Raw genomic sequence first — 16,195 nt, forward strand, 5'->3', positions numbered from 1 at the left:
AAATGGGGGAGGGAGAGAGAGAGAGAGAGAGAGAGAGAGTGTCAATGTGTGGGAATTAGTTTTGAAAAAAACTACAATAGAGCTAACAAAATATCTGTGTCTCTGTTTGTTTGTGCGTTTGTGAGGAAATAGGAGACAAGAAAGACAGAAGAGACGGGTATCGCCTTACCAGCATGCAGAACATGAGAAACGAGAGAGAGAGAGAGAGAGAGAGAGAGAGAAATGTGATAGAGTGGGTCAATGAGCATTAAAAAATTGTGAGTAAAACTCTCCTTGGAAAAAGTGTATGTTTGTGAGAGAAATTTGGAGATTTGTGATAAAGTGTCTTCATAAATAAACATGAGCTGTTCTCCAGTGATCCAGAGTCACATGTCAGTCTTTTGCAGCTACATTCGTGTTTCTTAGAAATCAGGTTTCCCAAACATCTCCAAATGGACATTATGAATTTTTCTACTCCAAGCCTTGACCACAGTAACAACCTTTGTTTTAAATTCCAAGATTTATAATATAGGACTTCCGTAACATGTGAAATGTATTAGGTCAGTAACACACATATGTGTAAGCCAAGTGACTAAAAACACAGGAATATTCCTCTCACTGACTAAGCAGCCTAAAAGGAAGTGTTGTGTAGTTACAGGAAATTAATCCGCACTGAGGTTGTATGATTCGGCCCAGCGTGAAGCGAAGGGATCTGGTTTATTGTTAGTGCACAAACCAGTGGCCACTACATTTAAAAGTGACTCACAACTTAAACTTAGCATCAGAGCCAGAACATCCCCGTCGATCAGCTTCCATGTCGAACTGTGAGATTTGATGAGCTTTGTTTCTCTGAAAACTTTCTGCTGTTGTCGTGACAACCAAAAACTAAACTAATCTCAGAAATCCCGAACACTGGTGCACAAAACAGATCTGTTGGTAGGTTTGAAGGCAATATGAGAAGTGGGGAAAAAAATGAAATGCTAACAGTTTTATGAAAACTGGTTCATGTTAGTGCTGGTTAGTAACTGGTTAGTGTATGTGATGTGAGACATAACACTGGTTTGTGTAGCAAAAATAAATGCTCAGGGAAATTTGTCCTTCTGCATTTCAGCAGTACGCTAGTGCAGCAGGACATGTGAGTGAAGAGACTAAAACATTATGTGGACGGTCTGAATCTAACTCAAAGCAATTTTTCAAATAGCACATAACATTTATAATATTAATTTGTGAAAGAAATGAATGAAAGAAAAAGAGGAGAGAGCAAATCAAGCGACGCCACACGAGGTCACAAGCCCTAGTTTTGGGACTCCTGATCTAAACCACAAATGTGTTCTTAGTAGAATAATAAAACTAGTAAAGTGTGTTGTTTGGGCTCCAGTGCAGTTTTCCAGACATTTTCACAATTTGTGTGACTTATCTTATTGTTTTCTATTTTCAAACCCAAAGGAATATACAGTATTGTGCAAAGCTCTTTAGCACACTTTAAATATTTGTACGTCAGTAGAATGAGCTATTATGCAACAGATGACTTCAGACAAAAAAAGAATTGGAAGTCTGTCAGGTTTTACCGAAAAAACGAAGTGAGAGCAGTCTCCAGAAGAACTGCAGATTCTCAGATATGCAGTAAAACTTGCAGCTCAGTTCCTTAGAAAACTACACACACTGTAACTGAGAATACTGACACACTACTGTGCAGAGAAGATTCGTCACGCTAAATATGGACTCAGTTTAGTTTTTTACTTTTTACTCACTTTATAGTAGATTTAAAGAAGTTCATGTTTAATTTCAGTATTTTTGAAGGTGCCCTTGTTTTATAATATTTCTTTGCCTAGTCTTTCTGCATAGTACTGTAGAACTACACCCAATTTTTCTGCCTAGGCTCCTCACTTCCTTCTTTCTTATTTTCCCCTTTGTCTTTGTAAAACCATCATGAATGGGGAAAAAAAGCTTCAAACAGAATGAGTTCTTATTTTTGTAATACTCTTCATTCATTACTTAAAATTTCTTTATGCAAGTTAAACAGTTGAAACGTGCCTTCATGCGATTTTGTAGACAGTGCACAAAAACAATGTTTTTGTCTAACAGAACGAAATATAAAACCTAACCACAGAACAGATGAAAGTGTGAAAGTAATAAATAATACTTCGCCTCTCACCCTGGCCGTTGGAGTAGTAGATCCACTTCTCCTTGTTGTGTCCAGCAGGAGAGCTAGGCTTCTTGTGAATGGCTTTCTCCACGATGCTGCTGGGGTCCTGCCTCGGCCCTTTCTTTAGCACACGTGAGCTGCGTTTAACACTGCACACCACAATCACCACAAGAAACAGCAGCAGGAGCAGTACGATCATCCAGGGCAGGTGCTCGTTGATGTCGAAGTGCTTGTGCATGCTCGGTCGAGGCGAGCCTCTCCTGATGGGCCTGTAGGACAGACCCTGGCTCTTCCTTTCAGACAGAGCTTGCTGATTAGCTGGCAGGAGATTCCATGATGACAAGGTGTCCGGTGTTGGAGAATTTAGAAATCCTGCTTCATCTGAGGGGCTTGTGGGGGTCAGGATGTCTGCCATGCCAAGGGTAGTTTGTGGATTTGTTAATTCCGCAATTGTGTCCGAGGGCCAGACTGAAAAGAACAATATGGCGAGAGAGAGAGAGAGAGAGAGAGAGAGTGTAGTGTAGGTGGGAGAACAAGATAAAGGGTAAATTAAGTTAAGCAAGTTAAGTGCACACATACAGATGCCCCTGATATAACACAAGGACAAACAAGTTGTTTTGTAGAGTTGATTGAACTGATAGAAAATGAAATAAAAAAAATTACATCAAAATTACAGCAAACATAAGCACCATGTGTGGCTTAGATTTCCTTTTTAAATTAATTGATGAACATTCTTCATCTGTGTCTGTGACACATGACACTGTTAGCAGCAGATAACAACATTCACCAGAGCTACATCTCTAAAAGCAAACAAAAAGACCTGAGAGTAGACTAAAAGCTTCAGGTTTTGGAAAAGGAAGTTGCATTTTACTTCTTTTTTTCTGTTTTGTGAGCTAGCCTTGCTAGTGTGACTAAAGAGTGTATCTAAAGCCCTGGGTGAGTGCTCCCAGTCTGCTGTTCACTGCTTGTTCTGTGAAAATCCTGCAGCTCTCTGAGGCTCAGGCGTGTTGTTGAATCTTGAGCTGTCTTCTACACTGAGCAGAATCTCATATCCACAGCTATGAACTTCAGTCACTACCATGATTACAGAAACCTGGACCGAATCAGCCTGGAAATACATCCCCCTAGAAATCTGTCTGATCCTCTTTGTGTAGGAAAGTCTGTTCATATATTGAGATTAGTTTTACTCAAATACACTTTAACAGGAAAGTGAAGCACTGATTTGTCCTGGCTGTAGGTTTAAGGTCTTTTGTTCATACACAGTTAATCTTTTGACACTCCATGTATCTGTGTATATCTTCTTGATAATTCTTTATGTTCAGAATACATATTTCAGTTATTATCAAGATGGACAGTTTTGTTAGTAAAATCTAAATAAATGAGTGTTGAAAGGTCAGAACCCTGCTTTATTTTTTTTTTACATTTCACACTGCTCATACTCAACCCCGGGGTTAACAGATAATCCTGGTTCTCTGGTAATCTGACGTTTCACTCTGTATATTCCTAAACCTTGACTTAACCTTCTTCTTATTTGCATTTTTGTGTTGTCAGCAACCATATAATACAGCATGTGAGTGATTTAAATAACGGCTTGTCTCACAGTTTCACATCAGTGAGAAACAATATGTTGCAGCGTAAATCCTCCTCGGGTGTTTAAGCCTCTTGAAATGCACAAAGGCAAGAAAACAAGGAAAAAATGACAAAAGCCAAAAGATTTTTAAAGGCTTCTGTTTTGCTGTACCAAGCATGTGATATGAGGCTGAAGTGCTGTCCAGTTTCCACTGTGTGTCTGTTATTAAGCATGGAGTCGTAATATTCTAACATTCTATTTTATTACATTTTATTAAATTATCTAAATTACAAGTGTGAAAAGTTCCCATGCTCTGGGTTTAAAAGTGGGGTTTAGAGCCATGATGGCTCGGGTTAAGTGCAGTATGTAAAGCTCTAATCGCTGATTAATCATTCTACAGCACTAATAAAGCTAGCTATATACAGCTGTTATCAAGAATACACAAATATTTCTTCAATTCATTATTCTTTGACAAAAACAAAGAATATCTCCTGCGATCTTCTCCACCTAAAACTAGTCCATTATTGTCTTTGAACACACTCCTGGTGTGTGACAATACACTAGGCAAATGTGCTATTTTGCTCCTATTTACACACACCTATCTGACTAACTAACAATTTTGCTAATGGTCTTACACAGCATGAGAAAAATCACTGATTGGCAATGAATGGCATTCCTTCTGATTAGAAGTTCATGTATCAACTATATAGTCTTAAAAACACTAAAATGTTCTGAAAAACACCGCACTTTTAACTCTCCTGTCGGAAGGTGAAGTGGTTAAACACTATATTTCTGAACACTATGAATTCCCTGAACGACTGAGAGAATTTGTCATTAAAAGGATCTCCTGTCTGTCGTTTTCTGCTGTGCCGCAGTGGAGGATTAAAGATCAGCCAAATGTCAATTCAACCTAGGAAACAGGTTTTGTCAATAAAGTGTTCACGGAAAAGACCGACCATCACAACTTACAAAAACAAACCCCTATGAAATACCCGTGTCTGCCCGAGAGGCTAGTGAGAACTCTAGGGTGGAGTCTGTTAGAGATTAGAATAACAAAACCTCGTAAATGATTACAGCTCACACGTTCACACATTCTTTCATTTGCTAATGATACACATGCCTGAGCCCCTGCAGGTACTAAACAAACTGAAAAACAGATCCTTTTTTAAATCTGTGTCTGGAAAACAACCCGTCCTCTTTTCTCTGCTCCACCCTGTTTATCCAGATTGTTTTTAAATGATTTATTAATGGAAATCTCCCTTCTCTGAGAAATAAAATCACATTTCTATTGTAACGCCTTTATTTTTTTGTTAAGTGACCTGTCTGTCTGACTGTGGGAACAGCGGACATTCTGTACACGTGCCTGTCAGTGCTTTTCATTCTTACCGCCAGGTTCAGGGTCATGGCTGTGTGAGGAGGTGGAGACGGGGCCTGGAGATGAGTTTCCACACACGTTGTCTGTCTTGTCAGTGCCCTTGGTTAGAAGCAGCATTCCTAGCACCTGGCAGTCTGTGTGTGTTTGGCACTTGAGCGCACGTGAGGCTACGCTAGAGAAGGTGCCACGCGGACATCTGCGGCAGCGCACATCCTCTAACTTGCGCACACCCCAACCGGGCAGGCACACTGGGATGGGGGAACACTCTCCGGCCTTAACGTAGGTACCAGGTGGACACACACATACACGGTCTGAAGTAGCTGTGCAAGGAGACTTTTCAACAGAAGGAGCTTGGCAGTGACTTCTGCAGCGATGGCACTGCTGAACACCGTTCTCACCCCGAGTGAAAGTGCCTGCTGGACACTCCATACACTCTCGCACACTGCTGTTGGTACAGTGGGACGACACGTATGTGCCTGCTGGACATTTATCACACACCAGCTGGGTTCCTGTGTCAGGGTCGGTGTGGCGGTAGTGCCGGGGGGAGAGAGACCCCTCTGTGCCTGGGCTGGAGGTTAAAGCCTGGACCAAGACATCATTAACCAGAGTGAAGAAAAGCTGAAGAAAGAAACATATCGTCAGTGTTGGCTGATCATCAATAAACAGACACATCGAGAATGTTACTGTCATCATTATTATTATTATTATTGTTATTATTATTATTAATAAAAACATGTATCCTTAAATGATGCTTATTCTAATGGCGCCAACTGGCCCAGAGAGATTACAAAATCAAAACCAAAACATGTTTTTTCTTGACAGGAAACAGAAACGTACTGAAAATATGTGACTTCACCATGGATGTATCCACAGCTCTGTTTTAAACTGTCCCTGAACATTTCACCATGTTACTAGCTTCATATCAATTTCTTAGTTATTTATTATATTATTTAGCAAAAGTGGACAAAGTATGTAACAGAATAACAGAATACAGCCAAGCTGAATGAGTGATTGAGAGATGGACAGCATCCAGCAGCACAAAAATGTAGCACAACCTCCACAGGACCATATTTCTGAACGAGCGCCGTCCTGGCTCTAGCCATGTTAAGAGAATAAAAGTAACCTCTAGCATTCTGCTCAGCAACTCTGATCATGAAAACAAGAGAAAAAAAGAAAAGAGAAAAGATTAGAGGAATGCTCAGATTCCACTGGGGCAGATGACCTTCTCATCAACTTATAAACAATAAACCTCTGCACCATTCTGAAGCGATTCAGATTTATTGGGCTCCAGAGCTGCCAAAACCATTCATAACAGTTTTCTGCTTCTCTTAGCTAATGATTACATCACTTCATGCTTCATGCCTTTATATTTATGCCTAGGTTTTATTCCCCTCGTCTAAACACTGCTTTGGCAACTATATATGTTTTGCAAACAAAGTGCTATAATGCACACAACACACAGACACATCATTATTTTTTATGTTTATGCGAGTAGTCCATATGTTCAGGGTTCTTTATCCTGCTCATGCCTACTAAGTACATTACAGGTTTAAAACAACACACACACACACACACACACAAATTAAAACTTGATTTTCATTTGTAATGACAGAACAACATTGAATGAGCAGTGCGGTTCATACAGTAGTTCTTCTTTTTCTCCGACTCGAATCGCACTGCAGCTATGTGGGCTACTTTAAATGCTGACTTTGTGTCTGTCTGAATTACTGGAACTCCCATGGTGCACCTCACTTCACATTCAGCACTGTGTTGCAGTTACGCTGTACTGAAATGAAATCACTCTCCAATCCCAATCCTATGCTGTACTCGTGGGCGTGGCTGTAACCGGACAAGACCCTCACTTTCCAGGCGCTGATGTAATCTATAATAAAGTGCAGACTTTATAGTTTCTTACTGCCTTCATTCTTTTTTACAATAAATTCTTAATCATCCAGCTTCTCAGAATCACTGCTAAAGGCGTTAAGATCTCTTTTGTACCATCAGATAACACAATACAGCAGGACCCATCTCTCTCTCACACACACACACACACACACACACTCAACAGTGTGTCATTCCACAGATATTGCACATATAGACAGAAACAGAACTCTAGCATATGCACATAGACAATGATTTATTTTATTGTTTCTATTATTTTTATGCCTAGACATTTTTTGGTTTTTAATTTGACAATTTTAGATTTATTTTTAGTGTATAGATTCACTTAAAGCGTTACTCATCTATCTTGTGCTGCTCTATCAGCTTTAATTTCTCCTACAGTGGATTACTAACTCACATCTCATCAGAAGAGTTCCAGCTCACAGCAGGACCATGTGTGTATACTCTACCACAGTGTATATTTGCAGTTGATCACATTGTGTCAATCTATACAGTATTTATTCTTGTAGTCTGCCTGCCAACTGAGCAGCTATGCAAAAGATGACATTTAAACTGAGGTTACTCCCTCAGTGTAGTGTAGCCACATCCTAGTAATGACATATTGTACTGGGGAAAGTGTTTGTGTAGATTTGTCTTGGTTCCAGTTACACCTCCATTTTAGCTAGTAATCTGCTAGCTAATGCTTCCAATTTTGAGTTGAATTGCTCTGTGAAACTCTAAATAACCTTTTCTCAAATGAAAATGGCGTGTATGAAACCACCACTGAGTAAAGAAAAGCCAGAGGGAGCTTGCTTCTATGGCGAAAGTCAGTGATTCCATATATATATATATATATATATATATATATATATATATATATATTTATTTTGCTGCCAAAACAGCCCTGACCCATCGAGGCATGGACTCCACTTGTAAGAGTCCATGATGTCAAGAGGTAAGTGACCCACACACATCCAGCCATCCATGTGATGTAAAAGAAAACGTGTATCATCAGACCAGGCCATCTTCCATTGCTCCATGGTCCAGTTCTGATGCTCACATGCACATTGTTACTGTTTTCGGCAGTGCACAGGAGTCAGCATGGGCACCCTGACTGGTCTGTGGCTATGCAGCCCCATACACAACAAACTGTGATGCACTGTGTATTCTGACCCCTTTCTGTCAGAACCAGCATTAACTTCTTCAGCAATTTGAGTAACAGTAGCTTGTCTGTTGGATCGGATAACACGGGCCAGCCTTCGCTCCCCCACATGCATCAATGAGCCTTGACCCTGTTGCCGGTTCACCACTGTTCCTTCCTTGGACTACTTTTGATAGATACTGACCACTGCAGACCGGGAACACCCCACAAGAGCTGCAGTTTTGGAGATGCTCTGATCCAGTGGTCTAGCCATCACAATTTGGCCTTTCGTCAAACTCGCTCAAATCCTTACGCTTGTCCATTTTTCCTGCTTCTAACATCAACTTTGAGGACTTTTGACTTGCTGCCTAATATATCCCACCTACTAACAGGTGCCATGATGAGGAGATCATCAGTGTCATTAATGTTATGTCTATATGTAAAACCTTGAATACATTCTTAATAACTGCAATATGGACATTTACATCTCTACACAGATTTTAGGCTTTTTAGATTGAAGACCTTATAGACATCATATAGCTGCTTAATATAAGAGTTCAATCAATGACAGCTGTCTTTTTTTGCATCACCAGATTAACTGAAATAGCTGATGATCATCAGCATGGGGGATTTTTTTGCACACTGGGCAAAAATGTAAGTAAATTCTCTCTGTATGTATGGTCAGAGTATTGTGTACTGTATATGCTCTACTGAATGACTCATCACATCTTCAGGCTGACCTGTGGGTGAGGCCGTTAGAGAGACTGATGCAGCGTATGTGTTTGCTGTTCTTCAGCCCGGTATAGTGCTGCTGCAGTGCTGCATGACAAGTCACTGAAGAAAAAGGACCGCAATCTCCTGCATTCCTGCCTCTGTTGTCAGACTTTTCCCCCTCCGTTTGAAACGAGCTCTTATTGTAGTCATTGTCATGTCAGTTTGATTGTCAACTTGTTGATAGCAGAATACACTGACAATACTGGTGTGTTCTTCGGGGTTGCTGTGTCACATTCGCAATTAAAGTTAAACTTCAAAAATGCATTATTAAAATGGTACGAATGACAAAGTAGGAAGTTAAGAGGGACCTCATTTGTCATGTCAGCAAGACTGTTTGTGACACTGTCCACAGGATTATAACACAGGAAATGCAAGGCCTGGTGTATATGTTCATGTCCCTACATATCTAGATTACACAATTTTATTTATTCCTGGCATCCTGGCAATGTTAACATGCCATACATTGCTATTCTGTTCATGCACGCAATGCTTTCAGGTAACAGCAATGTCACTGACTACCAATGTTAAACTGAAGCATTGCTAGTCCCTCAACACCACCACAGTCACTCGCCTTCTCACATTATTACTCAAGAATATCACAATATCTTAGACTGTAGTCTTTATCAATTAAGGTCAGTCAATATGGACGCTATGTTTACTTCTGTAACTTATTCTACCCAGCTACATTTAGACGCTACGGTATTAAAATGATAAATATAGCGTAGATTCTATACATTCCCCAAATTCATGTGTATTTCTCTGTTCATATGAATAAATGAACATATTACATTACATATTATATTATTATTTTCATCATCATGTACAGTACATGTACACTGTGGTCTGGCAGGACAAACATTTCATCCCATCTACACACGCATGTATGTACATCTATAGGATGACAATTAAAATGAATCTGACTTCAAGAACTTTAGAACACTGGTATTATTCATATCTGGATCGTACAGATTTCAGAAATGTTGTTGATGTATTAAGCCCAGGACAATAATAAGGCATGATGAAACCCAACACACCTGTTAGACATGTCATAACCAGGTCAGGGCAGAGCTACAAACAAACCACTAGCTTTCCCTGTTTGCATTTGTGTCTAATTTCACATAACAGTCAACAACATACAGAGCGCTTCTCTCTTTCTTTTCTCTCTTTTTTTAAATTATGTTAATATGTAAAACAACATTCGGGTTATATATTCCCAACATAACACCTAACAGTGTAAAGGAAACTTTCAACTGTCTCCAACTAATATAAATGATCTATCACTGTGCTTACATTACAAGATTTTAATATGTTCTTTTGTGACATTTCAGATCTAACATTAAAACTTAACAAAAGCTATAGAGAGATGTGATATTGAACTAATGATCTGAGAACATTATATCATTTTGAGATGCACTAAGTGACACTATGACTTCCATTTCTAGTCCGGTGTGTGTGTCATCTTCATATCTAATCATTTTGTTGAAAACAAGAGATCAATATTCACATACTGATAGAATCTCGCCCCATAATTCACCTTTTTCTTCTGAAGTGAAATCAGGAGCAGTGTTACAGGAAGAAATGATGTGAAGATGTTGTGTCAGTGTATCAGTAGGGTGTAAACAATAGAAGTTGGTGATGGTGATGGTGATGGTGAAGAGCTCAGGCAGCAGGGGCTTGTGGGAGCTCACACACACACACACACACACACCACTGCATGACATGCAAAACCAAGTGAAAAATCAAAGTTCAGTCTATAAATTCTATTTTTATGTAGTGTGCACTGTGGATTAGTTTATTCTAACAGTGTCGGCATCTGTACAGAGCTGAACGCGGCCCCTTTAAATTATTCCCCTTAAAAATGATCAGTATAATGAAAGCAGAAAATAAAGCTCCGTTACTTACCGCTACTGTCCACGTGATGGACATTGTTGTCTTTTGTTGTTGTTATATCTTCTTTGAATCCAACAATTTATATCAAAATATAAACCGGTCCACAGAGAGGTGACTTTTCCTAATGAAGGTGGAACACCTCCGTATCAAGACGACCTCCGCATTATGCAGGCGCTCCTGACTAGACAGTTTCTGGCAAGTGCTAGTAACTCCGTTCCCCTTTTTATAGTCAGTCTCAGGGAGATGGTCGAGGTTTGAGTTATATGTGAAAAGCCTTTCGCTTTGCGTTAGTGCTGTAATTCCCATAGCGATGATGGATTTGGTGACTGGTGCCTCCTTGGCTCGGCTTCGCCCCGGCTTCGTGTTGTTGTGCTGTGTTGTGTCGCAAAGCGGGTGGGCGCAGGAGACACACGTCACCAGCGCAACTCAACACGGGTGTGCTTTATTCACTGCTGCTTACTGCACTACAATAGCGCACTGCACAGGAGACACACGGCATCGGTGCACAACATGCTGTATGGAATTAGGTGCTGATTTCTCTTCAATTCAAGTCACTTTTATTTATATTAGCGCTTTTAGCAATGGATCCTGTCACAGAGCAGCTTTACAGTAATCCGTGACTAGATAAAACTGTATGATTATATCAATAATGAGCAAGGATAACAACTCAGAGAGAAGCATCCTCATCTGGGTGACAGGAGATAATAGGAATATTAAGGGTGTAACCGGATTCAGGATTCGATTCGATTCACAATATCGGCTTCACAATCAGATTGGATACATGATAAGGTCTAGTCCAGGTCCATTCACAATACCAGCTTAACAATTCGGTTCAATTCACAATACCAGCTTCATGATTCGGCGCAATTCATTATAACAGCTTCATGATTGGGTTGATGATTCGATTTGAATCGATTTACGAACTGGCTTCATGATTTGACTCAATTCACGATATTGGTTTCATGATTCAGTTTGATTTATAATACAGATTTGATTCGATTCACTTTACAAGTTTCATAATTCCACTTGATAAATAATACTAGATTCACGATTCAGTTCGATTCACAATACCAGCTTCATGATCCGATTCGATTCACGATACCAGTTTTACAGTTTGGCTTGATTCTGGAAACTTGCTTCACAGTTCAGTTCAATTCATAATAGAGGCCTTATGATTTGATTCAGAATACTAGCTTAATGATTCGACTCAAATAATGATACCAGCTTCATGATTAACAGAATAACAGCTTCATGATTGGGTTTGATTTAAAATTGATAATTTAAAATTGAAAGTTGATGATTCGATTTGAATCGATTTATGAACTGGCTTTATGATTTGCCTGATATTGGCTTCATGATTCAGTTTGATTTATAACACAGGTAGTCATGATTTTGTTACGACTTCGTGATTCGACTAGATTCACGATATCAGCTTCATGAATTTACTCAGTTTGTAATAACAGCTACATGATTTGATTCAATTCACAATATCAACTCCATGATTCAATTAAAATTGTATGTATTTCTAACCGAATAAACACTAATTATATTACAAATTACTAAGAACAAAGGTTGTCAACAAAATTTACAGGTTCACAGTGTAAATTTATGCATAAAATAAATGCATAAATTCTCCTAAAACGTTGATTGAAGAAATGATGGATTGAAACATAATGATCTTCATGGCAGTGCTTGAAGTTTTATTTTAACCCAAACCTGCATGCACAGAGCTCCATGAAGACATGGTGTGTTATGGCTGGAGTGGAGGACCTGGAGTGTCCTGCACTGAGCCCTGACTCTGACTCAACCCCAGGGAACATCTTTAGGATGAACTGGAACCCCAGACCTCCTCACTCTTACAACATCACTGTCTGATCTCACTAATGCTCTTGTAACTGAATGATCACTAATCCCCACAGACACACTCCAACATCTAGTGGAAAACCCTTATAGAAGAGGGACTATCTGGATTCTGATGGTCAGGTGTCCACATACTTTTGGCCATATAGTCTACCTTTAACATATTTAGAGTCTGTTCAGTAAATCTCCCATAGATTCAGGTTACATCTTACCTTCAGACAACACTGCTCTATAATTTATTTTGAAATGCAAAATAAATATATCTTCATCTAAATTAGTTCAGTCCTAACTCATTTCTCTAGAGCAACAGGGCCACCTCGGTACATGACTATCTTATCTTTGCTAAAACTACAGTAATATTAGCCCAAGTATCCTGTTAGAGGAATGAGAAATGAGAAAAAAATTTTAAGAATCTTATACACTGATACTGATATTGACCCAGGTCATTTATGAGTTTAGAAATTCTGCTTTTAAAATGAACTTAAATAAACTGGGAAAGACACTGTGTCCTTGAGGACTGATACAACACAATATCCCTGTATTGTTACATGAGAGGGTGGCAACACATCTACTGAAGGCTGAGATCCTGCTGCTTGCCACACCCACAGTCATGTGATTTACCACAAAGTGCATCTTCTGCCAAGGGCACACACTCCCAACCCAGTCCTAAGTCCACAGCTAACTGAACAAACAAAGCAAATTCATTCCCCAAATTACTGCGTATAAAACGGCTGTGACTGTCACCATTATTCTGTGCTTTTGTGTGGGCACATCAGCCTGAATCCACCTGATGTACACCTTGGCTTGCTATAGGTTCCTTGAGTACTGACCAGCACTCTGTATGTCCCATTCACAATAAAGTAGGGCCATGGGACTGCAAAGACCTGAAAGGAACTGATCCACCTTCATTTCAGGGCAGTCTTCCTGGAAGTGCCCCTGCTCCTCTCAGCCCCAACAGACCTGCCCAGCTATGAGGAAGATAGTGGAGAAGAGAAGATGAGGGGATAGAAGGAAAGGAGGTAAGGATTTTAGCATGGCCAACACACAGCATGTGTGACCACAGCATGAGGATTTGGTGATCATCAACTCTACAGTGTGTCAAATGCCACTGGCTTATTTTGTCTTGAGGACAGGAAGAAGCATGTGCTCTGGGTCAGTAAACTCCAGAAATATAGTCCTCAGCCAGGTGGATCACTCTAGCCAAAGTGTTCAGTGTGACACTGAACCCATTTAGAGGTACTGGACATAAGTTGGGTGGCAAACTGCTCCCGGACCACAGACTGTATGACCTCTGGCTGCTGTGGATCAGGTTTAGACCAATGCCTCTGTGTGAATGTGAATGACCAGTCTCCTTGATAATCCAGATAATCCAGCTGGCCCTTTCTTGGGCAGCTGTATCTCTCCGTTGAGAATAGCCTGGATGCTGACCCTCAAGTCACTTTGGCCAACCACATAGAAAGACTACTCTCAAACACACCTCAGTATTATCCTGGGTGTCATCTTGTCAAGGGACTCACTGGTGGAAACATGGGAGTGGAGGAAGGCATCATGATCCTCTTTTTGATGACATAATCGATGGCATTTCTGTAGAGAGACACTCCTAAATGTACAGGAAAATATTGAATTCTGTTATACATTTCTGTTATACATTTGATGTTGCAATTCAGCAAAAAAGAAATAATCTATATATCATTGTGTATATACTTTGCAGGTTATTATTAATATTCACTAGACAATAACTGGAGAGATAATATTAAGTAAACATCCTTACACATCCTTGTTCAGCATTAGACATGTGAGAGAAGGATCTGCTCTTCATGGCAATGCTGGGCACCATCTGGTGGACACGTGTTACTACAGAGCTAAGGCAAAGAAACTGGAGAAAAGCCCTCACATGCAGCACCGCCTCCTGCTGAGGGAAATCCTGGAAATGGGATCATGACTCAATGAAGCACAGATGAGTTAACTCAAGCTAATATGTGGCATCAGTTTAACTGCTGCCCCGGCGTTTTCTTTAAATAAACTGCTTAAGAGATGAAATTCTATATATTTCTTTAAACAGTTGGATGCAGTATTTTGTTCAGTGATTTGTGGTTTGAAATTGCTGTATTGTGAAATGAGTTTAGTGAGCAGGAGCTGCTGTATGCTAGGGTGTTGTCATTTCAACCAAACATAGCTGACGCAGTACATAGTAAAATGAAACAACATTTCTCCAGGACCATGGTGCTACATAAAACAACACAGAGGACAAAAGAGTAAGTTGTCCTAGCCACATAAAGTGCCTAGTGTGCAACCTAGTGCAAACACTGCAAGACAAAAGACAGTGCAGACAGACAGCACAATACACTACAGGACAGAAACACAAAATAGTGCCGACCAGTACACAGTCTGTATTGACCATTGTGCAAATAAGAGGATTTGTAAACAATAAGAGGATTTTGGAAACATATATATATATATATATATATATATATATATATATATATATATATATATATATATATACTTACAATAGCAGCAGTTGGTGGCAGCATTAAATTGTGCATTAAAGTGAGTTTGCATTGATGTGTATTACTACACATCAGTAAACTGCTACTAACTGCTGAAGGATGTAATCACTGGAAGAGAACATGTGTTTTCAGTCATCCATTAAACACAGGAAACGGAAGTACAAATGTTTTGTATCACATACCATTGCACTCTAATCACATTACGTCCGTTTCCTTTGGGTGAATTGGATTTTTTTTGTACTTTGTATTTTGCACAATAATGTATGCTGGAATCTGAGTGATTGTGGTTCTTTTTTTCCACATTCATTATCTCTCATTATCACTTTATTCATATTACAGTAGAACACTTGACCGTGAATACTGACAAACCAAATGGACCTCTGCTACTCAAAGTAAATAGCGACCTCTGCTGGAAAAAAGTGGAAAACTGAAATTTTCTTGTTATTTTTAAAAACATGAACATGATCTAATGGTCTTTTTGTTTATTGTTTTTTTTTAATATAACAGTGTAGGGCTCTACACCTGGTTAGAACAAGACTTTTCTTCTCTGCAGAAACATACGCTGTGTCCCAATACACCTACTTATACTATGCACTAAACATTCCTTTTGTGGAGGAAAAGTACATATTTTTGAACATATAGCAAAACAGTATGTAAATACCAGAATACATTATCACATGTAATGGAAGAAAAGATATAAGAAGTTGCCTAGTTACTCACACCGTCGCTGTAAACAAACTCCCCGTGGCATTACAGCTCTTCTTCATTCATGATTCCTTATATTTATATATTTATTTATCATTCTCTGGGTTTGTTTTTCTTCATATTATTTAAACCTCCCTAAAATGTGTAATGTGGCAAGGCAAATGGTCACAACACTCCTCCTCTCTAGCAAAATGAGTTATGGGCAATTTTGACTTAATGCATGCACAGATTCACACAAAATCTACAGGAAATAGTAGAACTTCAGGGTACCTTCAACTACTCATTTCAACCTACAGCAATTTGGGACACACTAAGATACTATTTAGTTCTGATAGTAAACAAATTGGGAGGCAGGAAGAGTGTG

General features: G+C 39.5%; 1 protein-coding gene across 1 annotated transcript in view; it reads right to left on the bottom strand.

Annotated features, from left to right (window-relative positions):
* The window catches only part of LOC131345942 (adhesion G protein-coupled receptor F5-like), a 44,912-nt gene extending 33,749 nt beyond the window's left edge, over nucleotides 1-11,163 (bottom strand). The window contains exons 1-3 of the mRNA XM_058379154.1: nucleotides 10,769-11,163; nucleotides 5,082-5,688; nucleotides 2,135-2,593 (exon numbers count right to left, since the gene is read on the bottom strand). Coding sequence (XP_058235137.1) covers nucleotides 2,135-2,593; nucleotides 5,082-5,688; nucleotides 10,769-10,792 — 1,090 coding nt within the window. The 5' untranslated portion in view covers nucleotides 10,793-11,163. The remainder of the gene's footprint in view (nucleotides 1-2,134; nucleotides 2,594-5,081; nucleotides 5,689-10,768) is intronic.
* Between the last annotated feature and the right edge of the window lie 5,032 nt (nucleotides 11,164-16,195).

Source organism: Hemibagrus wyckioides, linkage group LG25 (assembly GCF_019097595.1).
Source record: "Hemibagrus wyckioides isolate EC202008001 linkage group LG25, SWU_Hwy_1.0, whole genome shotgun sequence".
NCBI lineage: Eukaryota > Metazoa > Chordata > Actinopteri > Siluriformes > Bagridae > Hemibagrus > Hemibagrus wyckioides.